Below are 25,112 nucleotides of genomic sequence, written 5' to 3' on the forward strand. Positions count from 1 at the left end.
TGCTCCCAGCTCTGCTTCAGGGAGAGTGGTCAGAGAGGAGGGGGGACAGGCAGGTAGGAATCTCTAGGCTTGGGCAGGAGGGTGTGCGGAGAGCAGTTCTTATGGCCCCTAGGGGGCAGTACTGGCCACAGGAAGCTCACTCCATAATGCTCACTTCCCCAGCTGTCCGACACCCTGGACAGTCCAGGAACCCCAGTCTTCCTGGTTACAAGCTTTGTGCTCACCATTTATTGAACACTTACTATCTTCCCAGGTTCATGCTGGGAGGCTCAAGGCCACAACACCCCAGGGAGGACAGGGCGGTGGACCCTCAGTATCCAAGGCAAGTGGCCATGGCTGCTTCCTGCTGACCCAGCTGGTGTCAGCAGGCCCCTCTGCCCTCCCCCCACCGGTGTTTCCTGTTTGTGCAGCACTCGCCCAGCTCCATCTCCAGGGGACTCCCTGGCGGGCCAGGGAGGAAGTGATTTCCTCCACCAGACACTGGAGCTCCCCAGGGGACCAGGCCAACCCTGTACAGCTGCCCCCTCCTCCCTTGAACATCTGGCTTAGAGAGAGGCTCCTGGGGATCTCAGGAGGCCAAGGAGGACTCCGGTCAGAGGTGACCAGTGAGGAGTGGCCTGGGGCCTGTGCATCTCCTGGAAACAGCCAGCCTCCATGGGCACGGCTGTGCCAGTCCATCCAACAGGACGCCCTCACACGCCGGCTGTTCCTTCCTTCCTTCCTCTGCAGCTCACCCGCTTTCTTGTCCCTGATGTACCATCACTTTAGTTTCTCTTTTCTTCTCCGCTTCATGCTTCCCTCTCTCTTTTATTTCTCTCTACAAATATTTATGGAGCACCTATGGTGTACTAGATTCTATTCTAGGCACTGAGGACACACTAGTAATCAAGACAGACAAAAACCTGTGCCCTCAAGGAGGTCATGTTCCATTGGGGAAGACAAGCAAACACATACGCAACCACTAACTGTCTCTGAAGGAAATAAAAAACAGAGGGCACTGATCAATCCAGAGTGGCTGAGGCTGCTTGAGCTGAGGGGGCTCAGGGAAGATCTCTGTGAGAGGGATTTGTTTGAGCTGAGACCTGGGAGATCTGGAGGGAGACACAGCAGATACCCATCCAAGCAGAGGTCACAGCACATGGAAAGGCCCCGAGTCAGGACCGTCCCTGGCATGTTGAAGGAACAAGGAGCCCCATGTAGCTGGAGCAGAGTGAGCAAGAGGGAGAGAAGGAAGAGGAGGGCAGGGAGGACAGGGTAGGGGACAAGTTGTGCAGGGCCTTGTGGGAAGGACTTGGGCTCACCCCCTACCTGAAGGTGGGCACTCTGGAGGGCTTTGGGCAGAGGAGGGGTGTGACCTACCTCAGGTGTTCCCAGGCACCCCCTGGCCACTTTGAGGAAGACAGACTGCAGTGGTCGGGATGGGGGACAGGGCAGGGCAGAAGCAACTTCCAAATCCTTCCCATTTTGGGGAGGGCTCTGCTCCCAGCCCTGCATCAAGCAAATTCTCCCACTTTCCACCTCCCAAAATAGAACGGACTTGTCCCACATATTGTTCAATGTCCCATGGGACCGCAGGGCCCTCTAGAGGGCCTCTCTTGTGAGGTGAGCACCTCCTGCGAGCCCTGATGCTCCCTGGGTGGCACCTTAACCTCTCTGATCTCAGCTTCCTCATCAGCAAAATGCAGCGCAGCAGCTTCCCCACAGCAGAGCTGTGAGGAATGAGCCATTCATGTGTGTGAGGCGCCCGCACACAGCCACCAGAGCACATGAGGGGTGCCCGGGCTACGACTTCCGAATAAAAGATGGGGAAGGGGCCTTGCTCCCCAGACTCACGTCCCCAGACTCACCCAGCGTGATGGGCTTGCTGTCCTCCTGGTCGGAGCCCATCCCGGCCCGGGGACTGCCACTCTGCTCCGCGTCTGCAAAGAGAGGGAAGAAGGCGGTGACACAGGATAGCCCCTGGACACGTGAGGCCCTGGGGTCTCTGCTTGGTCCCCTCCCTTGGCTGCTGCCCCAGAAGGTCATGGATGTCTGGCCAGGCACCTGCAGACATCAGCGCAGGTCCCCAAGGCTCATGCATACCCACATGCTAGAATGTGGTCTCACACACAGGGTGAGAAGTTATGTGCAAGGGCTGGCTCAGTAGAGGGTTAGAGCTCCTCCCTTATGAGCCTCAGTCTCCTCATCCGTGAAATGGGGTAGCTCATTCAATCTTGCCTCAGCCCCAGGAGGTAGAGGCTGTCATGCCCATCTTACAGATGGGGAAAGCAAGGGCAAAGAGAAATGAGTCCTTGGAGCCTCTCCCCTTGGCCTCTGCCCTTGAAGTCCTGAGGGTTCAGCCCCTTGGTCTTGGGGTGCCACTCAGGACCTCCAGAAAAGGGGCCAAGAGGTGTCCCTCTGAAGCTGCAATGCCTTCGCCCGCCTGGTTTGAGGGCTCCCTTCTGCCCCAGCATCCGCCCATCCATCTTATCTAAAAATAATCAGGCTCCTTGGCAGACCAGTGTAGCAGACAGACGCTGAGCTCAGCTCTTATTGGCTCCAGGAGCCTGGATGGAGAGTGATCGCGCCAGCTCCCTCTATAGCCCCCACGTCCACCCAGGACCAGGCTAAAGGGGGCACATGGCCAAGTCCATTTGGACAGAACCCAGCACCCACCCATTTTGTCTTTCAGGTCAAAGAGAAAGGTGGTGGGAATCACCGTCAAGTACCAGAGAGAGAGAATTGCATCCCCACACCCACTCTGCCATACCCCAGAGCTGGAAGTAATCGCTGTGTGACCTTAGGCAAGTCACTTAACTGTTGTGAGTTGTAGTTTTCTCTTCCTTCAGATGGGGGGGAGCATCGCCCAGGGCTGATGGGGTTGCCAGCCCAGGTGACAAGGAGATAATACGTATGAAGCACTTGGGCATACACATGGTGATATCCTTTACATTACTATTGTTATCATTATTATTGTTGCTATTTTTAAACCCCTAAGATGACCACTAATGTAGCACTTTGCTGTTTCATTTTCTATGTTCCCCTGAACCCTTAAGGGAACCACAAAACTGGCACCATTGTTGTGTCCATTTTATAGGCAAGGAAAACAGGACTGGAGTGATGAAAAGGTCCTCGCCCCATGCCACTTGCACTGTCATGAGGGTCACAGTTGAACCTTGAACAATGTGGGGGTTAGGAGTGCTGGTAAAAATCGTCCAAAAACTTAATAGCCTAATGTTGACCAAAAGCCTCACCACTAACATAAACAGTCTAATACATATTTTGTATGTTCTATGTATTATATACTGTATTCTTACAATAAGTTGGAGGAAAAAAACAAGGTTATTCAAGAAAGCCTATGGAATAGAAAACATATTTTTACAGTATTTACTGAAAAAAATCTGCATATAAGTGGATCTGCGCTGTTCAAACCCATGTTGCCCAAGGGTCAACCGTATTTCATTCCTGCGTCTGGGCAGGCAGCCAGACACCCAACACTGCGCGTGCGTGAGCCATCTGGCTTCTGGGATCAGATGCCTGAGTTCCCAGCGTCTGCGAGCTTCAGAGGAGGTGTGGTTGTGGGGAGGTCACTTCCCCTCTGGGGGGCCTCAGTTCCTTCAGTGTTGTCATGGAGATAATAATAATGATGATACTTCCTAAAACGGTCACGAGCCCTCGCTGTGTGCCTGGCGCCATGCTAGTGGCTCTGCACACACTGTGTGTTGCACATCTACTGGCTGCCAAGATTGAAGGTACCATAAACAGCACAGGAGCAGGCCCCGTGCCTCAATTTCCCATCCAGGAGTGGGATGTGGGTAGTCCCTTCTTGACTTGGCTTTGCAGTCCCAGCCGTGGCCGACTGGGCAGCAGTGGAGGGGAGTGTGCCCGGCTCGGCCCTGAGCCCTGTGGCCACTCCAAGGTCGGGCAGCCAGCAGCCCCTCGGAGCCGGCCAGTCCTGTTTGGATAGCTCCACGGCTGGGCACGGGTGGCCACTCCGTTGGGAAGCACCCAGCCTGGGCAGTCATCTGTTGGGCTCCGGGCCTTGGGCACAGGACCCTCTTCCGGAACTGATGCCTACATGGACTGAGCAGGCAGCAGTGCCCGGCTGGCACTCGGCGGGGAGGGCGTGCTTCTTGAGCACTGCCTCTGTACTTGTGGCTCTGGAACCAGGCAGATGGGGCTGAGGGCCTCAGTGCAATGCCTCGTTTCTCTCTGTGCCTCACTCTCTTCATCTGTGAAATGGGCACAGCACCCCCCTAGAAGGCTGCTCATCAGGGAAAAGGTGGTAATGCATGCAATCAAGCGCCTGAAACAAAGCCTAGAGCACAGTCAAGTACCTCACCAACTGGAGGAGGGGCCTTATTACTGTCATTACCAGCTCTGTTGTCCTTTGTGCCTCGGTTGTTCTGTAGCCATTAAAAGCAACTGCCCGAGGCTATGGCTGGTCCTAGTTGGAGCCCTTCTCTCACTGTTCATTCACTCTGTGTCCCTGGGCCAGCACACACACTCTCTGGGCCTTAGTTTCCTCATCTGTAAAGTGGGGAAGATAATTAATTCCCCCTCCCAGGGTTTATTGAGTCGCCTACTTAGCTAATAATAATTGTAAAGGATTGCCACCAAATTGACAATCAATACATGGTGAGTTTGGGGACAGATTATAAACGATACTATGTTTTAAATTTAATATCTGTTTCTAACTATCCATTGCCAGCATTTGGAAATGTGATTGGTTTTGTGTGTTAAGCTTTTATTCTGTAACCTTGATGAATTTACTTTAGTTCTAAGAGCTTTTTGTTTTGTTTTTTGTTTTTTTTTTCAGATTCCTTAGAATTTTTATGTAGACCATGATGTCCTTTGCGATAAAATGGGAACAATTTTATTTCTTCCTTTCCAATCTGCATGCCTCTGATTTCCTTTTCTTGCCTTATTGCACTGGCTAGGATTTCCGGAGCAATGTTAAACTGAAGTGAAGGGGGCAGGAGTCCTTGCCTTGCTTCTGAGTGTCAGGAGCTCTTTCGATCTCTCGCCACTAAGTCTGACGTTAGCTGGGAGTTTCTACAGATCCCTCTACTGGGCTGGAGAAGACCACTTCCTTTTCCACAGTCCTAAGAAATATTTTTCCATTTAAATCAGTAGAGTTTCTAAATAGTATGACATTGTACTTATATGCCACATCATTAACTTTTTTCTTATTTTACTTCATTTTTACTAAAGAATTATTTTACCGTATTTGCTTCATTACCATTTATCCCCCTTATCCCCTCTTTCACCTCCACCCCCCACCTCATTAAAATTTTTAAACATTTATTTTTTAGATTGTGGTTAAACACATCACATAAAACGTACTGTTTAACCATTTCTAAGTGCACAGCGCAGGGGCATCACGTGCATTCACAGGTTTTGTACAGCCATCCCCACTGTCCATCTCTACAACTTTCTTTCCCAAACTGACACTCGGACTCCATTAAACACTAACTCTCCCTCTACCTCCCCCCACCCCGGCCCCCACCATCCACTTCCTGTCTCCGTGAATCTGACTCCTCTGGGGACCGCATCTGAGTGGGGTCAGACAGTGTTTGTCCTTCTGTGTCTGGCTTATTTCACTGAAAATGGCGTCCTCCAGGTTCATCCACATTGTGGCATGTGTCAGAATTTTCTTCCTTTTTATTATGCCATCTTATTTTTAATCGTCTCTAAGACCTTAAAACATTTCTCATCCACCTGCTGATCACTTGCCTGCCACTTGACTCCTGAAAACTCCCCAGCTTCTAGAGCTGTTGTCTGGTATAGGAGCTGCTGGCCACATCACTTCGAATTGAAGTGAGCTGAATTGGAATTAAATTAAATTCTCAGGACATCAGTTGCACTGGTCACCTTTCGATAATTGCCATACATGGCTGGTGGTGACCAAACTGGGCAGTGCTAAACACTGCCATCATCACCGAAAGTTCTATTGGGCTTCTCGAGATGTCCCGTGAAAAATCAGGAAAAAAGGCCCAGCTAATCCCTCCTCCCATGTACTCAGACATCCAGACCTAAAATGGACCTTCCCTCAGTCTGAATGGGTGCACCCACAGTAGATCATGTCTAAAGGCCGGCTGGTGTCCGGTGCCCCTGCATGCCCCGTCCTCCAAGTGGGCAGCTCTCCGTTGCTGAGTTCTCACTCCGTTAAGAGCATCGTGGCACCATCTGATTAAATCCGCCCAATTGATGACATTGATAAGCTGAGGTCCAGTTCAGCGTCTATTTCCCAAAGCTGATGTCCATTAGAAGTTGTCTGCCTGGCACAGAGGTTTTTGTGTATTTTTTTTAAGATTTTATTTATTTATTTTTAGAGGAGAAGGGAAGGAGAAAGAGGGGGAGAAAAACATCAGTGTGTGGTTGCCTCTTGAGTGTCCTCTCCTGGGGCCCTGGCCCACAACCCAGGCATGTGCCCTGACTGGGAATCAAACTTGTGACCCTTCGGTTTGCAGACCAGCACTCAGTCCACTGAGCCACACCAGCCAGGGCTCACAGAGGTTCTTAACTGGGATGATTCTGCCCCCAGGATGATATCTGGAAACATCTGTACTTGTCACACTGGGGGTGCCCCTGGCATCAAGTGGGTGGGGTCAGGGATGCTATTCAACACCCCACAGTGTCCAGGCTGGCCCCCCGCAGAGAGTGACCTGGCCCAAATTTCAGCAGTGGGGCAAACACTGGTTCTCCGCGGGGCAGTAAAAGGGCTAAAGAATTTTGGTTTTTTTTTATGTATAAAGCCTATGTATAGATATACACCACAGAAATAGGTGTATAATACACCATGGTATTCAAGTGTTATGGGGTGAAGCGATTCGAGAACAAATGTCTAAAAGGACTCTTTGGGGGGAGGCAATAATGATATAAAAAGGGTCACACAGGTTTTTAAAGGGCTGTAAAAAGAAGAGAAGAAAAGAACCCAAGATGGAAACTGTGTGCGACCCTGCAGGTCCCAAACACTGTGTTTTCTACTTGGCCCTTCGCTGTGTGTTTTTAGGCATGTTCTTCGATGTTTACGAGCTTCCACTTCCGCATCCACAGACTGGAGCTGAGCTGCACTACCAGTCACTTCCTTTCATTGCTCAGTGTCTCCTGGGTGCCAGATACTTGGAGGACACAGCAGTGACCAAGATGGACAAAAATCCCTGCCCTTAGGGCACTGACCTCCTAATGGAGGGAACAAAGGTGATGAACATGTAATCATGTTAACCAGGAGGATAATTTCAGGCCTTGCCATGTGCAAGGGAGGTCACACAACCCTGAGATGCAAGTGGCAGCCCCTGGCGCGTGAGAGGCTGAGACTGGCTCCTGGGAAGGTTGACAAGGTCACTCCTTTTTAGATGGTACATGCAACAGTTAATACTTAGTGAGTCATTCCTTTGACTATGTGAGGCTGCAAGTTTTGCCTCCATCAGCTCATTTAATCTTCAAAACTCCCCCAGGAGAGACATGTGATCATTATGCCCATTTTCCAGAGGAGGAAACTGACGCACCCTGCAGCAGTCCTTGACTCAGACTGACAATTCCGGTTTACCCAGAGAGAGTAAGTAAGTTATCCAAGGCCACACAGCAAAAACAAAAAAATGTACACTAACCTGGTTTTATCTGCTCCTCTCTCAAAAACATAAAAACGAACATTTTATTGAACTTGAACACTGCTTGTTCGTGAGTTTCCTCCTGACCTTGCCGACTCCATCCCCACCCCAAATCCGTTCTCTGGAGTCCAGCTCGTCCAACTCTTGGTGCTGCTCAGTGTGTATTCCCAACAGCACGAGGAAAACGTGGACGGACACACTGTGAGAACTAAAGCGGGACCGTGGAGGCCGGAGGGCCCAGGTTTATGCTGGCAGTGGCTGAGCAGGGGGCTCCTATGGGGATGCCCGGAGACGGGAACACACCACCTGAGCACAGGGCTCCACGGTCAGAAGGCATCAGGGAGTTCTCAGGGCAAGTGTGGGGCTTTCAGAGCCTGTAAAATGCACTGGAGTGTTGAAGAAGAGGAGCAGACCCCAAATTCACCTGCACTTGGGGCATCTTCTGGAAGCTACAGCCGTGCCCCAAAACCTGGGGTTGAGTCCCAGCTCTGGCATGGCCTGGTGTGGGATCTTGTGTCCCTCTCTCTTCCGGGCCTTGGTTTCCCCCATCTGCAAAGTGGGCATTCTCAATGGTTTCCTGATTTTATGAGCTGGAGGTTTTTTAGAGCTCAGGGAGGGGAGAGGCCAATCAAAAATAAGGGGATAAAACCTGTTTTGGTGAGAGCATTTTGCCAAACTCAGTCCCTCTTCTGCCCACAGCCTTTCAGGGCTCTGACCTCCCTCAGGATAAGAGCCCAAGTCCTCCCTGTGACCCACAAGGCCCCGCACGACCTGGCCTCACCCCCGCCCTGCCCTCGCGTCTCCCTCTCTGTCCCTCACTCACTCTGCTCCAGAGCCACCAGGGCCTCCGTGCTGTTCCTCCAATGTGCCTGTCATGGTCCCGCCTGAGGACCTTGCTGCTCCCCTCAGTCCTGGCTGCTCCCTCTGTGTGGGGCCCTGTTCCCTGATTCTCTACATGGTGTACCCTCTCCCCACATTCTGGGACCTTCCTCTAGGATCTCAGAGACGCACAAGGCTCTCGAGCACTGTGCATGGAGCACAGCATGCCACACTCCTGCTGGTGTTAAGTGAAAGTCTAGTTCTCAACAGCAGCTGTATTTCAAGTGACCCAGGACCTCGTCTGGCTGGGGACCAGCTCTCCCTACTTCCCAGGTCCGTGGGGGACTCATGTGCAGCTGGAATGTCACCACCCCCTGTGGCCTTCTGCTCAAACAAACACACGATCGTGGAGACAATAGAAATGTAACCTGGATCCCGCTGACGAGAGTGTACAAACTGTTCTTTCCTGTCCATGGGCATGAGCCCAAATTTGGTCTGTCCCAGCCCATGACAAAGGCACTGCCGTGGTCTCTAGTGCTGGCCTTCCTGCGCTGCAGCACCCACCCCCTTGGCGCCTGACAACCCCTTTCATCCCGGCGGCCACCGCTTCCACGGTCCGTCTGAAACCGGGAGATCAGTGTGCCGCCTGGCACTCGCGTCACAGATGTTCACCGGCCACCCACTACTTGCCAGGCACTGGGGACATGGCAGAGAGCCAGGGAGGAGAGACAGACAGGAAAAGATCCAACAGAGAAGGCTGGGATAATTCCACGTGGTTCTAAGTTCCGCAGAGGCAATGAAACTGGGTGAGGGACCGAGAGTGGCTCTGGGTGAGACTTTGAAAACAGAAGGCAGGCGGGATCTCCCTGAGGAGGTGACATGAGCACTGAGGACTTAGGAATGGACAGAAGCCAGCCTAGGGAGAGCTGGGGCAGGTGGCACCACAAGTGCAAAGGTCCTGGGGCAGGAACAAACACGGGATGTTTGAAGAACAGACAGACCATGTGGCTCAAACACGGTAAAGCAAAGGGAATCAAAAGGGAGAGAAGCTGGACCACTCAGGGCCACGTGCGCTTCAGGGAGCAGCTTGGGTGCTATTCTCAAGCACGATGAGGAGTGAAATGACTCGATCCACATTACAGTTTTCAATGTCTGGCTATGAAGATGTGGAGGAAGTGGAACCCTCGTGTACCATTGATGGGAATGTACAAGGGCGCAGCCACTGCAGAAAACAGCTCGGGGGTTGCTCAAAAAGTTAAATGTATAATTTCTATGACCCAACTATTCCCCTCCTATGTACATACCCCACAGAACTGAAGGCAGGGACGGAAAGAGACATTTGCACACTTGTGCTCACAGCAGTATTATTCACGACAGTGAGAAGGTGGAAACAGCCCAAGTGTCCATCGATGGACGAATAGGCACAGTGTGGTCCATCCAGACAGTGGACGAAGACTCAGCCTTCAAGAGTGACGACATTCTGACACATGCTACAATGTGACTGGACCTTGAAGACATTAGGCTCAGGGACATGAGCCAGACACAAAAGGACAAATAGAGTGTGACACCACTTATGAGAGGCCCTTAGAGGAGCCAGGTCCACAGGACAGAAAGTAGGTGTAGGCGCCAGGGGCTGGGGCCGGGGGGTGGGCGATCAGAGTTTAACGGAGACAGCGCCAGTCTGGGAGGATGAGGTGGTTCTGAGGACGCACGATGGGGGGACGGCTGCACAGCAGTGTGACTGTACTTAACGTTGTTGAATTACGCACCTGAAAGTGGCTAAGCTGGTGCATTTTATGTTACATACATTTTACCAAAATATACACACACAGCTCTTGCTGTCGAGTGGATTCTGGACTCTCGGGTCTGGGAGGGCAGGGAGGAGGCATGGGCAGGCGTCCCAGCTGGCACAGCGGCCTGGCCCGGGGTGATGGCCTGGGGACGAACTGAGGGGTCACATTTGTTTCATCTCTGGGATATAGAAAGGACAGGACTTGCTGAAACCATAATTAGACTTATTTAAAATCTGGCAGGATACGGGGGAGCCTAGCATTCCCGTCGGCTGCCACGGTGAGCTCACCTGGTTCGTCTTCCAACTTCAGTGGCCTTCCAAATGTAGCTGGCTTCGCTGGGCTGCCACGTCTGCCTCCCAGCACCAGCCAGCCAGAGAGAGACCCAAAGCCAGGCCCTGGAATTCCCAGCTCCCAGTGTCACCAGCCATTTTTAAACATTAGCCGGCTAAGGTTCAGCTGGAAGGCCCTGCAGTGCACACGACCCTGGCCTTCATGCCCCTCACCACGCTCCTCCTGGGCACCTTCCTTGCTCCTCTCTCTCTCAAGCAAGCTCTAGCCACCTCTCCCAGTCCACTTTAACATATTTTCTGGAACATCCACCTCTGGCCCCTTGTCTGAACCTTTGCCCTAGCCCCCATTACACTGGACTGAGTCTGGGCCTAGTTACATGAAAGTCCAAACCCCTCCCCGTGGCCCACACGGCCCTGAGTGACCTGCCCCTGCCCCCTCCCTGCCCTCACTTTCTCCCTCCCTCCCCTTCACTCATTCTGCTCCAACCACACAGGCCTCCTCACTGTGTCCACAACATGCCAGGTGCAGTCCTGCCCCAGGGCCTTTGCATGTGCCCGAACGCCTTTCCTGAAAATGCCTACCTGGCTCACTCCCTCATTTATTCACATGTGTCTGCTCAAACGTGGTTTATGTGTCCACAGGACCAGGCTTGACTGGGTCTGAGCTTGGCATTGGGGAAGTTCAGTAATTTACCTCTTCATGCTCCTCCCGTGAAATGTGACAACAGAGGCTATGTGTGTCCAGTGATGTTACAAACTGCTTTGTGTCCCAGAGCCTGCACCCCCATGCAACCCTAGTGTCAACGCAAAGCCAAACAAACATAAGATGAAACTGTGATTCTTTCATTCGACACATATTGAGTGCCTAGGCTCTAGGGACACAGCAACGAGCAAAGCAGACACCAAGTCCTGCCCCATGAGGCTCACAGTCATGGGGTTCCTCCCAGCCCCTGAGGAGGTCCAGGAGTTGAGCCTTAGCATAAAGGCCTTGGACTAGACTGAACTTGAACTTCCCTGTTAGTGTGGCAGGAGGGCCAGAACCAAAATTGCCCTCGGCGTCAGGCATTCCCTGCAGACACCCCACTCTGCCCCCAGAGGCCCAACAGCTTGGGCCCCCATGGCCAGCAGCAATGACAAGTGGCTGTAAGTATCCCCCGCGGTGTGTGACCTCTGCAAACGCCCTTCCTTCTTTGGGCCTGAACGTCTTAGTGCAGAGGTCCCAACACCCGTCTACAGCTCTTCGCCAAGGGCTGTCTGGACAAATCGAAGGAAAAAAGCCAGATGCTGGACCTTCACGGCATCACGCTGCCCCGGGGGAATGCGCTGGGAAGTCTGGACAAGAAGTGGTGACCCCAAGAGGCAGAAGGGCGTGGCCGAGGTGACCTCCTGGACGCGGGCCTCCACCAGGGCCTCCCCCGCTTTGTCCTTCCTGACCCGCTGCGTTCCTTGAGTCTGGACCACACTTTCCATCTCCCTCTCCCCCGCCTCCGGCCCCGCCTGGGCCCGAGCCAACCTGCTTGGGAGTCACTTTCAAAGAAAAGTTTCTTTTTTCTTCCCACCCGGCAGGCTCGCGCCCCCGCCTGCTCCTTGGCCTGGCTGCGGTCCCCGCCGGGTGCTGGTGGACAGTTCTGGCCAGCAGGTCAGGGTAGTGGCTATTCACAGTCCCCAGAGCCCTCAAGCGCTGGGCCCGGGCTGTGCCAACCGGTGGCTTTGGGCTGGACTTGGGGTGTCTGGGGGGCTCCACGGGGACCTTTGCAAAGGCTGCTTTGGGATGTTGGGCCCGAGATGCCAGTGGGGGGTGGCCTGAAGACTGCAGGGCCCACTCGGAGGCCCGCAGGCATGGACTCGTCCCGTCCCAGGCCGCTCTTGGCGGCCACACCACCTTATGACATCATCGCTGCGGCGGCCATTTTCTCGGCTCTCCTCCCGGGTTCCAGACGCTTCTCCCGGCCTCGGCGGCCATTTTGTGCGCGCAGGACGCCGGCTGGCACGGCCGAGCGCCGGGCCCACCCCCCCCGGGTGGGGTGAGTGGGGGGCCTCCCCGCACGCAGCCCTACTCTGCCTCGCCTCCCCCTCCTCCAGCTTCCTCTGTGGCCCCCAAGGGGTTAAACACGCGTGTGCCAACAGGGCGGCGGCGGAGCCAGGCAGGCCGGTGGCGCGCGCACGCCCGCCCGCCCGCTGCCGGCCCGGGCCTCCACGCCACCGATGCCCCAGTCACTGCCACTCGGCGCAAACCGAACTCCGGGTGGCACCAAGGATGTGAAAAACAAGGTTAAAAATACCCACATGCGCACCCTGGCCCCCCCCAATGTCAAATGTGTCAACACCCCCCCAGGAGGGGGGGGCTGACTTAAAATAACTCGCTGTTTACATTTGGAGCAAATTCTTGGCTTCTCCAGCAGCTAAGCCAAGGCCTCCTCCCGCCTCCCTGGCAGGCCCGCCTGGTGCCGCGGCTGCTGAGGGGGAGACGCGGCAAACCGAGGGGGGATCTCCGGGAGCCACATGTGCCCGCAGGCTGAACACACATGTGCGGGCCCACGGCAGGGGGACAGGCCAGCCCCGGAAGCCATTTGTGGCCACATGGTGGACAAAGCGGGCGGAAGCGCCAGAGAACCTCTGCCAAGCATGGGCGCAGGGTGGGGTGGCCCGGCTGGGTCGGGGGTGGGCGGCCCCACCCGGCTTCCCCTTCCTTCCGACGACGTTTCTGTGGCTGTGTCACTGGCCCAGCAGCCCAGGGGACTTGGGACGGCCGAGCCTGGCAGCCTGGTCACGGGACGCAGGCACCAAGGGGAGGACTCCGGGGCAGGGCACAGTCAGCCCCGTGCTGTGTGGCTGCAGGCAAGCCCTGCCCCTCTCTGGGCCCGGCCTTGGAGTGGCGTCAGTAGAAGGGATCCCATCCCAGTTTTGCTGAGGAGGCAGAGGGAAGAGGTACATTGTGGCCCCTCTCTGTGTCTGTTTCCCTTTCTGCAGAAAGCAGATGTTGAACCCCACACATGTAAGACGGGAGGAGGGGGAAATGAAGAGCCAGGGACCCAAGGGGCAGTAGGGAGACAAATGGAGTGGAGCCCGTTGCTATAGTGCCAGTGCCCACATTTTTAACCCGCTGCCTCAAACGCTGGGAGAGGCTGGACACTAGAGGGCCCGAACCTGAAGGGGGAGGGGATAGTGGGCAACCCCTCCTCCTGTGGCCCCTCTTCCTGGAGACTGGCATACAATTAGTGCTCAATAAATGCTTGCACATAGCTGGTACTCAACAGATGCTCGGAGACAAGTGAGTGTGATTACTTCAGCAGAGCCTGGCATACAGTAGGCACCCAATACATGCTCACTGAACGAATAATTGGGTTTATCCCTACATGGGCTGGCATACAACATGTGCAAAATAAATGCTTGTTGGACAAAGGAATCTGAGGAACGCTGTAAAAACTGGAGGATATTCAGAGGGGAAGACTGGGTTTAGGGGGAAGTAGACTCCAACCAATGGTGACACAAGGGATTTCTGACAAGCCCAGGGCAAGGTGTAAAATGTAACCTAAGCATGGACCATCTCCCAATCCGCTGGTCCTTTGATAATCAGCAGAAATCACCTTTTGAGAAGCTAAACCAACTGCTCTAGGTCCTGAATATCAGAGGGAAGGACTTGTGGCAGGAAGAGCCCAAGGAAGTAACAGGAACCTGGCCTGGGGACAAGGAGGACTTCTTGGAGGAGGGGACATTTTGAGTTGGGGTATTGATATATAAGTAGGAGTTTGCCAGGCACAGAATGAGTTTGTGGGGAGAGAGAATAGTGTGTAAAAGTAATAGCAATAATCACGACTTTCATTTATATGCCAGTGTTTACATGCCAAGAGCTATACACAGTCGCAGGGGCTACATACAGATGTACAGAGGGGCAGGTCAAGTCCTGGGGAAGTGGGGCAATTCGTCGGCGTGCGTGCAGAGAGACGGCTGCACTGCCTGCTGCCTCCCTGACTGTGTCCGGGTCTGATGGGCTGGGCTGGCGCACAAGGTCATGCAGCAAATGTCTGAGGTGTTCAGCTCCAGCCCTTCTACCGGGCAGGTGAGGCCAGGCCTGCTTCCCCAGAGCCGGATTGGAGCCACGGTCCTCACGCCAAGGGGCCTGGCTACAGAAGCAGCCCAGCCAACCTGGAAGCCCCCAACAATCTGCTTTCTCCTCCACCAATGCCAAAGGGAAACCGGGCGGTGGCCTCCCTCAAAGGTCTCCCCAATACCCTAAGAGAGAATGACGTCTAGGCTGGACAGGTGAACCCTTGCAGCTTTTTCCTGGATGTTCCCGTGATTCATTTGGAAACTGAGGCACAAGGAACAGCTTAGAGCCAGGCCAGTTGTTCCAGGGCCGCCTTCTTGTTCCTGGGGCGTAAGAGCCATGTGGCAAGACTGCTCATGGCTTCCCTCTGTCCCTGATTGGCTGTGTGACTCCAGGCCAGTCTCCAGCTGTCTGAGTCTCAGTTTCCCCAGCTGCCACGTGGGGCTGAGACTGCAAAACGTCAACCTAGACACCTTTCTGAGGAGGAATTTGGCCTGGCACCATGGGGATTCCGTGGTTGTGGTCCCCATTTTACAGGATCAAAATGGGCTCAGAGAGGCAAAGTCTGTCACCCAGTGGCCCATCTCAGTATTTTGGGTTCCTACCTGCATGCCTTCCATGCCAGGGGGCTCCCTCCCCCCAGCCTCCTTCCTTATTGCTGCCAGTCACTGAATTGACACCTACCATTTGCTAGATGCTCATTATACCTGCTGAACAGTTAGTTACAGACTATGACTCCCATTTCACCGATGGGGAAACAGAGGTGCAGGGCGGGGCAGAAGCTAGCCCAAGCTCACCTGGTAAGGCTGGGAATAAAAATGTAAATAACAGTTCCTGCGCAGGTGGAACACCCAGCTGTGGGCTGGGCAGCTGGCAGTTGCCCACCAGGCCCGCCCAGAGCCCACGGGCCTCCTGGGCACTAGAGCCACATCCCAACTTGCCCGCTAACAGCATTCTGATCCAGGAGCGTCCCTGGGTGTGTCTGGGTGCCGTGCCCTTGCCTTGCCCCTTCCTTCCTCACATACTTCCAGGCAGAGGCTGCTACAGGCAGGAGACAGGGCAAGAGGCACAGGGCCAGTGCCAGCCTCAGAAGGAGCTTTGTGATCTGGGTGACTGACTTGCACTCTCCCACTAGGCCAAGACAGACCATCGCCACCAAATTCTCACATCTCTGGAATCTGCCTCTTCCTGGCAGGCCCCCATAATTGCTGGCCTGAATCAGTGCAGGGGCCCCAGCCTGGGTCTCTGAACTCCCATGGATGTCCCCCAGAGTCTGTCCTTTCTGCCATGGCCAGAGGGCGCCTGTGAGCACTTGAGTCAGGTCCAGTCCCTTTGCTGGGCATAGCCTCCAGGGCTCCCACCTCCCTTGGGTAAGAGCCTGAGTCCTCCTGGCCCCATCACCTTCGTGCCCTCCCCTAACTCCCTCTCTCTCCCTCGCTTGTTCTTTCCAGCCACATGGGCTTCCTCGCTGTTCCTCCAACACATCAAGCTGGGTCCTGCCCCAGGACATTTACACTGGCTGTGCCCTTTGTCTAGAATGCCCTTCCCCTAATTCTTCACACAGCTGGTTCCTCCTTAACCCTCAAGTCTCAGCTGCAACGTCAAGTCCGCAGACAGACCTCCCCCAAAGAGCCTGTCACTCTCTATTCCCTCACCTTCTTTTATATTTCCCCATGGCCTTTATCATGAACTGATGTTAGTTTCTTATTCATTTATTTCTTGCTCTTTGCTCATGTACCCCAACAAACTGTGAGCCCCATGAGGGCTGGGTTTTGTCTGCTGTGTTTACTGTGGTGTCCCCAGGACCTAGAAAAGTGCTTGGCACACAGTAAGTGCTTAATAAATATTTATTGACAACACAGTAGTCCTACTGGCTGAGCACCAAGCGTGTGTGCCCAGTGCTGCCCTAACTCCTTTGCGTGGTTCCACTCACATCCCCTTCAGCAGCCCCATGAGGTCGGCTTATTTTACAGGTGGGGAAACCGAGGTGCAGAGAGGGATACCACTTGCCTAAGGTCATGTGGTGAGCAGATGGCAGAGGCAAGACCCTATTATGCCCCACTACCCTCTTCACTGACTGCCCCCCACGGTTCAGATGGGAAACTGGGGTTCAGGGAGAAAAGAGCCCCAGAAGCAGAGTAGAGGAAGCCACTTGACTGTCTCACTGCCATTGGGAAACAATAGGGTGACAACGAATGTCAATGACAATAATAATAATGATGACAATGATGGTATTGGTGAGTGCCGAACTGTCCAGGGCTTATTAGGCTTCCCTCTGTGGGTTCACGTGGGGCCCTACAAGGGAGACTTGGGGGAGTCGGGTCCCTTTAAGAGCCTCCCCTTCCCCTGCTGGGCTCTGGCCCGCCTCCTTTTATGTAAGCAGGCCAGCTGCCCTTGCATAACCTGATTACATAAGAAAGCAGGGAACAGGCTTGTCCATCCGGCAGCAACCTGTCCCAGGCTGTGGGGCTGGCCTGGGGCACAGCAGAGCTGAGGCCACCAGAGACTGGCCACTAGGTGCAACTCCGGCCTGGGGGACGCCTTGACTCCCAGACACAGCATCCTCTGGGTGGGAGAAAGTGAAAGGCTTCCAGGGTGCGAATGGACAGGGGTTATTCCCATTGCTCTGAAGGTGAAACTGAGGTCCAGAGAGAACAAGCGAGAAGCCTGGAGCTGCACAGCTGGGAGTGGAGGGTGGAGGTGGCAGAGCTGGGGTGAAATCTGGGCTGTGTGTAGCCTCAGCCCTAGCCTTAACCTCTCAGTTCCTCCCTCTGAAACAAGGCTGCAGAGAGGGCCTTTCTCGGCGAGGCCGGGGGAGGGGAGAACCCGGGGCCACATGTGCCACAGTAGGCGCTCAAGAAATGACGCCTTAAATTTGGCGCTGGGCCCTGCTCTAAACTTTTAATTCTGTTAACTGGCTTCATTCTTGCTGGTTGAACTCATTCTACACTTGAGGAAACTGAGGCACAGAGAAAAGCGGTCCCTGCCCTATCCACGGGTGAATGACCGCTCACAAGATGCCCCACCAGCAGGTGCTGTATAATTAATTGCACAATGCGCACGGGGAGAATGCCGACTGTGTACCAAACCCATGTACCAGATACTATTCCATCTGCCCTCCAAACCCTGGGGCACCCCTGGGGCACAAGGACCTTCAGACACAGATGGGGAAACCAAGGCACAGAGGGGAAAAGGGATATGTCCAAGGTCAAATCCAAGCCCTACCAGGCGTACACCTTCTTCTCCCCCAGGTAGGCCTACCCAGCCTGGGGTCCAACCCTCTGACCACATGGGGTTGGGGGTGTCTGGGTGTGGTGCCCTCCCACCCCACCCTGAACAACAGTTCTTCCATCTTTGGGAGGGGTGGGGCTTGGGTGTAGAGGCAGTCCCTCTCCTCCCCCTTCTCTCTGGAAGCTGGCCCTTTAAGGCAGCAGGCTGCCAGGGCTTGTCCCGGGGTGACCCCAAGGGGCGGGTGTGGTCAGGAACAAGGGGCCCATTCAGCACTGCTGCTGCCTCCGGGCAGCCCACAGGCTGGGGTGGGAGGCTGGGAGGAGACTGACAAAGGCAGGGAGAGACTAGGGGTAGGCAGAGCAGAGACAGGGACTGGGAGAGGAGCACAGAGACAGAAGGGGAGATGGCTGGCCTAGGGTGCACCTCAGCCTCCCCGGTTCTCCCAGGTTGAAGGTTGGAGGCGCACCCAACCCCCTAGGCAAGCTGCGGCCCCCAAAGGCACTCCTTGATCCAGCTGAACTCTAGTTCCAAGGGGCCCTCCCGGGACATTCTGGGCGGGTCCCTGATGCACCCCAAAATGCCCCTTTCCAGGGGAATGTGGGCCCTCAGAGATATCAGACTTGGGTTCGAATCTTAACTCTGCCTCTTAGCTGTGCAACCTTGGGCCAGTGGCTTTGCCTCTCTGGGACTCAATTTCTCCGTTGGTTAAATGCAGTTAGAAATGATCCCTACCTTGGTGGAATTGTGGTGAAGTGAAATGGTGCTAATAATTCCTGGCACTTACTGAGAGTTTAACTAGGTAAGCCCTCAACGTGCCTGCAGGTCCCTGTAAGTGCCCCCAGCACCCACACACTCAGGCAGACAAGCCCTGCCTCCCGCCAGATGTCAGCATCACCTATTACAGCTACTGCCTCCGACTGAGGGCCTGCTAAGTGCCCATGATCCTACAACAACCTCTGGAAACACAGCCAGGGTTCTGTGTCCCACATCCAATAAACAACAGACATTTACTAGGGAGTAAATAAAGTCTAGACTCTTACCCACATTCTCACAACCGCATGTTCCCACCACCTGCTCCCAACACCCCACACGGGGGCCTGCATTCAGCTGGCTGCCCCCAAGAGGCGGCCACTCTGCCTCAGCCAGTCTGGGCAGAGCCTCAGAGGAACTAAAATCGACTCCTCCCCCCTCGGAAAGCATCTCTTCTGGAACAGTCCACTCAGGCACCAATGTTTTAGGATGGGCTTATGCAACTCTGACCTGAACTTTCTGGATCCCTGACTGTGAGAATTCTAGAACCTGCCCCCTGGATGTTCTAGACACCAGCTCAAGAAAATCCCAGAGCCGGTCCTTGGGCGTGCAAAAACCCAGTGCGAGGAATCCTGCAACCAGACATTAATGGTCCAGAAAACAAGGGTTTCTTGGGTATCACTAAAGCCACATTGAATTGAGTAACTGATGACAGATTTGGGCGTTTGAGAACCTACCCTCACATTCTCAAGAACCTGGCTTAGGAGATGTGAACGCTGTTCCCAGACGCTGTGAAAACTTGCCCTGAAGAATGACAGAACCCACCCCAGGATGTTCCAGATCCAGCTCAAAATTCTGGAGCTCATCTGCTGGTGAGCAAAAGCCGCACACAAAAAACTCTGGACTTTGTTTCTGGACAACCAGAAACCCAGCTCGGGACATTCTGGATCCTGCTCCTGGGTGCTCAAGAATACATGTGAGGAATTCTAGATCAATGACACAGCTCTCGAGATTCTAGAACCATTTCTCAGGTGATGAGATAACCTGACTTAAAAGAATTCTGAGGCTTCCCTTAGTACAGCTCTTCTCACTGGGTGACTCTGCTCCCCAGGGGTGCTGGGTGATGTCCAGAGACATTTTTGATTGTCACATGCTCCTGACCTTGAGCCAGGAATGCTGCTCACCCCCCACCCCACCACCCCCGCCAGTGCCCAGGCTGGTCCCGCCCTCCACCGGTGACCCTGCCTCAATGTCAGCAGTGCTGAGGGGGAGACCCTGCCGTTCTGTATTCAAAGGCCCCAAGGTGAGACCTTCTAGAATCCACTCCTTGCACTCTCATAGCTCAACTCCGGAGATCTGAGATATGCCTTGGAATATTTCACAACGCAGACGCTCTACACGCGGAGCCGCGTGCCTGAAATGTGGGCAGTCCGAATGAAGACGTGAGTGCAAAACACACACTGATTTCCTCAGACTTAGGACAAAGAATGCAAAACATCTCAGTAACTATTTCATATTGATTATGTGTCCACATGGCACTACTTTGGGTGTCCTGGGTTAAACACAATAGGTTGTTAAAATTAATTTTCTCTGCAGGTTCACACTTGTGAGTATAGATACCAGAAAAAATGTTCAAGTATGTGACTCACATCGTATTTCTACTGGACAGTGCTGTTCTGAAACTCACCGAGAATTCTAGAATCACCTGGAGGGCAAAGACCCCAGCTCTGGGAATTCTGGAACGCGGGCCCTGGGAATTCCAGAACTTGCACCCTGGCAGATCCAGAAGCCGCCTCAGCTCTGGCATCCCACAGACTCAAAGCCCCTTCTTGCCGTGCAGGTCACCCACTCTGAGGAAGGGGGACCCCTCCTTTCCCTGCCCGGCACCCCACAAGTTGGCCTGGGACAGAAGATGGGTCACAATCGACCAAAGGAAGAGCCTTTATTGGGTAACCTTTGGCAGTGCCCTGCCCCCCTCTGGGCCTCGGTTTCCCCATGTGGGCAAGACATCCATGTCCCCAAGTGCCCCCTCCCTCATCCCTCGCCAACCCTAACCATCTGTGACTTCCTGCCCACACCCAGCTGGAGGGAGGGGGCCGGCCTGGCAGCTGCTTGAGGAGGGGGGGCCCGGAGATGTCCCTAGCTGCCCTCGGCTGCCCCTTAACTCCCCGGGCACCGGGCCAGGGTGCCAACTGCAGCCCCGCCACGCCAGGATGGCCGCCACAGGTGCAATGTGATGCCTTCCACTTCTGCTGGCTCCTCCGAGGGCCGGGCCCCGCCTGTGTGGACAAGGCACCCTTGTGGGCTGCCTCGGCACCCTGCTCTCGGTTGCGCATGTGTAACTCGGGCACATGCGCAGGGGCATCTGCAGCAGGACTTACTCACCGAGAGCTCTCATACCTGAGCACTCGCCACGTGCTAAGAGGCTTCTTTCTCTTAGATGCTATCTGGATTCCCTTCTCTGGATACTCCCTGTGCTGATTTCGCAAAAGTAGAAGCCCAGAGATGAGCACTAACTTGCCCAAGGCTGCCCAGTGGGCAAGAGGGCAGAGCTGGGCCTAGAACCTCGGGATGACGATGCCAGTGGCTGTGATAGTAACAACTTACTACATTACCACTACTGGTATTCCATTTATGAATTATTTATCATTACATACAGACAGATGCACCAGTATCTAGTATTCTGATTAAAAACAAATAATTTTTAAAATTGTGCTATAGCCATGATAACATAACATTTACTGCTTTAACCACTTTTAAGTGCACAGTTCCGTGGCCTGAAGTCCACTGATAGCCCCTCACTTCCCAACGCTGTGCGGCCGGCTCCCACCGGGCTCCGGGTGGCCTGCTGCGTTAGCAGTATCCTCACCTGTCAGTCCCTCTTGGCCGCTGACCACGAGCCCAGAGGCCTTTCGCCGTCACTATAAATACACCGGCAGCTGGCGTCTGGGCCTCGCACTCGTGCAGCCACCTTCTTTGCACAGACAGACGGCGGGCACACCTGGCCGCCTGGCCCTGGGAAAATCCAGGCTGCCGGGAGCCCCTCACCCTTCCGCCACCCAGGGACCCGGAGAGGTGACAAGGTGCCTGTCCTGGGTCCCAGGTGCCCCTGGGGGTTCACTGTGAGCGGAATGAGACTTGGGGTCTCTGAGCAGAACTGAGGTCTCCCCTCTGCGTCCTGTGGCTGGGAGAGGCTCCGGGCAGGGCCTCCCGTGTGCTTTTCTGGGATCACTGACTCCGAGCCCTCCATTCAGTGAACAGTTAGTGTTCACCCCATTTTACAGATGGAAAAACTGAGGCTCAGAAAGGGAGCGTATCTCACACAGCCTGGAGTAAGTATGGACATGAGTTGTGTCCATTATACAAAGAAATAGGCCCCCTCATGCACCCTCTTGTCCACCCCTTTGTCTCTCCAGCACAGCACCCTGTGCTGGGAAGAAGATTAACAGGGGCCAGAAGACAGGGAGAGCCTCAGTCAGGGCCTGGCTTGCTTCTCTCTGTGGCTCACAGGCTGACCTCCTCGCTCTCAACTCCCTACCACCTCCAACCCTGGACCAGAGAGGGCAGGTCTTTGCCTTCAGTCACGCAGCAAGCCAGGGGCAGAGCTGTGGCTGACCCAGGCCCCCTCGCTCCAGGCTGCGGCCCTGTCTCCTGCCATCCCAGCCCAGGGTGCCCTTCATGGAGACCTTGGCCCTTTAGGGCCTGGCCACACAGCAGGCCCTTTACTATGGTTCAGCCTCCTCGTTCATTTGTCCACAGGGTGCTCAGCACCTGCCCTCTGTATCACCCGTACAACTGGGGCGGGGGTCCCACCTGATAACCTCAAAAGTGTTTTTTTAGTTTTTTTCTTTTAGGAGTTTTGAGGACTCAAAATCCATGGGCTCTATTTCTGCTCTGCCTCTTACGACCTGTGTGACTTTGGGCAAGTGCCTGACCATTTCTGAACCTCTGTTTCTTTATGGAAAACATGGGAGGAGGCCCCTCCCTCCCAGGGCGGCGGAGAGAACTAAACCGGTTGAGATGTGGGATGAGCTCAGAACAGGGCACTCAGTGGGCATTCGTGTTCACAGTTACTGTTCACTTTGTTATTATTATTGCTTCCTGGTTCCACCCAGGAGGGGTGGGAGCCCTCCAGTTTCTCCCGCCCCCCTCCTTGGGGCTCCCCTCTCCACTCTGAGCCTCCTGAGCTGGCCCCTGCCCACAGCACCATTCAGGGAGGCTGGCACTGCACGAGGCGGGAGCCGGAGGCCGGCCCACGGCAGCGTCAGCAAATGGGCACCAGCTGGGCTGGTGGCTGGGGCGGGCTGGCAGCTGCCCGGAGCGGGCGGGCCAGGCAGCTCCTACCCTGCCCACCCCTGGCACTGTGCCTGCCAGCCTCAGGTTTCTCAGGCCGCCAGAGGGGGCAGGGAAGCCTGGCTGGGCTTCAGGGCTGGGCAGGCGGCTTCCCTCTCTGGGCCCAGTTTCCTCCAGGCACCTTCCCAAATGCAAGGCAGGTTGAAGAGTGCCAGGCTTACCCACTCCTGGCCTCCCCACCAGCCCCATCACCTCCCTCTCCAATACACCCTGCAGCCTCTGGGCTAGTCCAGCCCCAGGGCCTTTGTACTGGCTGTGCCCTGCCTGGCAAATTCTCATTCAGTCCCTCCACGCCTCCTTCATCTCCCTCAGGCCTAATCTCAAAAGTCACCTGCTCCATGCATTCCTTCCAGTCTAGCGTGCACCCTCTGGCCCCTCTCCACACCCCTCCCCGGCTTAGTTTCCCCCACATCACCTTTATTCACGTAACTGTGAATTGTCGGCTCTTCATCTCCTACTCACAGTGCCCCCACCAAGTGCACTCGTTTGGCAGGCAGCCCCCAATGCCCTGAGGGGAAGCTCGCATCACCCCCTCATCACAGTACTGCCTGAGGTCCCCTAGGCCAGCCGTGGGTGCACGCTGAGTCCAAGCCCAGAACCAGGGTCTGTGGCCGCAGTGACGCTGGATGAATGCCTGGGGCAACCAAATTGGGCTCCAAGAGGTGCCCTGGGCTCTGACAACTCCAGTACCGAAGGGACCTTCTCCTGGCTCGTCCCCACCTCTGCACCCCTCAGAATAAGCCCAAGGGTGGAGGCCTTGGATGCCCTTTTGGGGCGTGGCCCCACCAATCCACCTGGCACCCCTTGGGAGAGGTGGGGAGGCTAGCGGGGAGCAGCCGGGCCTTGCCCATGGACAGGGAAGGGCCGAGTGTGAAAAGGCAGGCGTGTGCAGTGCCTCTGAGTCTCTCTGTGTCTCTGGGTCCCTCTGTCTCTCCAGGTTTCTGTCTGCATCTCTGTGTGAGTATGTCTGTCCTTCCGTTGGTTCTAAGACTCCTGATGTTGGAGGTGGTCCCTCCCTTCAGCTGTACAGCAGGTGTTCCCCTCAACATCTACCCTACACCCCTCCAGAGGCCAAAAGAGGCCTGTCCTTCCCCCCTCATCAACTCCACGCCGCCCAGAAAGACTGACTAGAGTGGACACTGTGCTCTGGCCTAGGCTGGGGGCCGCCCCCTCCAGCCCCAGAACCCTCAGGGTACGAGCGGGCAGGCGGTGGCCATTTCTCTCTGCCATCGGACTGACATCAGCCTGGCCAAGAACAGATCTGACTCTGGCCCAGAACAAGGACAAGGGTCCTGGGATAAGGGACAGGGAGCTGGGGCTCAGCAGAGGGTCCTGGGGGGAAGCCTTGGTCTAGGGACCCTGGATGAGGCCTGGGCTGCCGGAAGCCTAGGGCACAGATGCAGCCCGGAGATGGCCGAGCCGTGAGACCGGCTGCCCATGCTGCAAACCACCATCTCCTTTCATCCTTTTCTGCCCCTAGGAATGGACGGCTGGAGGCGGGGTGGGGGTGGGGGTGGGGGTGGCAGCTGGGCAGCTGCCTACGTCCAGATCCCACCTGTGCCCTGTCTGGGCTGTGTAACCTTGGGCAGTCCCTTCTTTGGGCTTCTGTTTCCTTTTCTGTGAAATAGGCACAACAATGATTCCTGACTCATAGGGCTGCTGTGAGAATGGAAAAAAAATATCGCTGAGCCCTCAGAAAATGATGCCTGACAGAGGGAAAGTGGAGTTAGGAGGTGGAGTTCTGAAGCATAAGTAGGAGTTCTCCACAGGGGAAAGGCATTCCGGGCAGAGGGAACAGCACAGGCAAAAGCTTGGAGGTGGGAAACTGTAACCCTAAAGAGGATGGATGTGCAGTAGCCATCCACGGAGCCCCAGCCCCGCGCCTGGCACTTGTCTTCAACAGCCACGCACACCAACGGCCCTACAGGCAGCTACTTCTGAGCTTCCCAATTTGCAGACAAGAAAACGAGGCACAGAGAAGTTAAGCGATTGTCCAGATCAGCCGGCAACAGGCAGCTGGGTTAGGGCTGGAATCCAGGCCCCGCTCGCACACACCACCCTCACTCCAGGCCAGCTGGGGCTGGGTCAGCTGGGCCAGCGTGAGCAGGGATTCCCCTGGGGTGATGGAGTGGGCTGGAAGCAGGGGAGGGTGCAGCCTTGACCTTTCCTGGCCCTCATTCAAAGAGGTTGACCAGACTGGCCGTCAAAGGCTAGTGGTGGGGCTTGAAGGTGTCTG

At 55.1% G+C, this 25,112-nt stretch overlaps 1 protein-coding gene across 4 annotated transcripts in view; it reads right to left on the minus strand.

Annotated features, from left to right (window-relative positions):
- Nucleotides 1-25,112, minus strand: part of NFIC (nuclear factor I C) — a 64,810-nt gene that overhangs the window by 21,827 nt on the left and 17,871 nt on the right. For all 4 annotated transcript variants that reach the window (XM_045831671.1, XM_045831673.1, XM_045831672.1 and 1 more), the window contains exon 3: nucleotides 1,848-1,919. In XM_045831671.1, coding sequence (XP_045687627.1) covers nucleotides 1,848-1,919 — 72 coding nt within the window. The remainder of the gene's footprint in view (nucleotides 1-1,847; nucleotides 1,920-25,112) is intronic.

This window comes from Phyllostomus hastatus, unplaced genomic scaffold, assembly GCF_019186645.2.
Source record: "Phyllostomus hastatus isolate PE091 unplaced genomic scaffold, TTU_PhHast_1.1 phas_contig_159, whole genome shotgun sequence".
Lineage (NCBI taxonomy): Eukaryota > Metazoa > Chordata > Mammalia > Chiroptera > Phyllostomidae > Phyllostomus > Phyllostomus hastatus.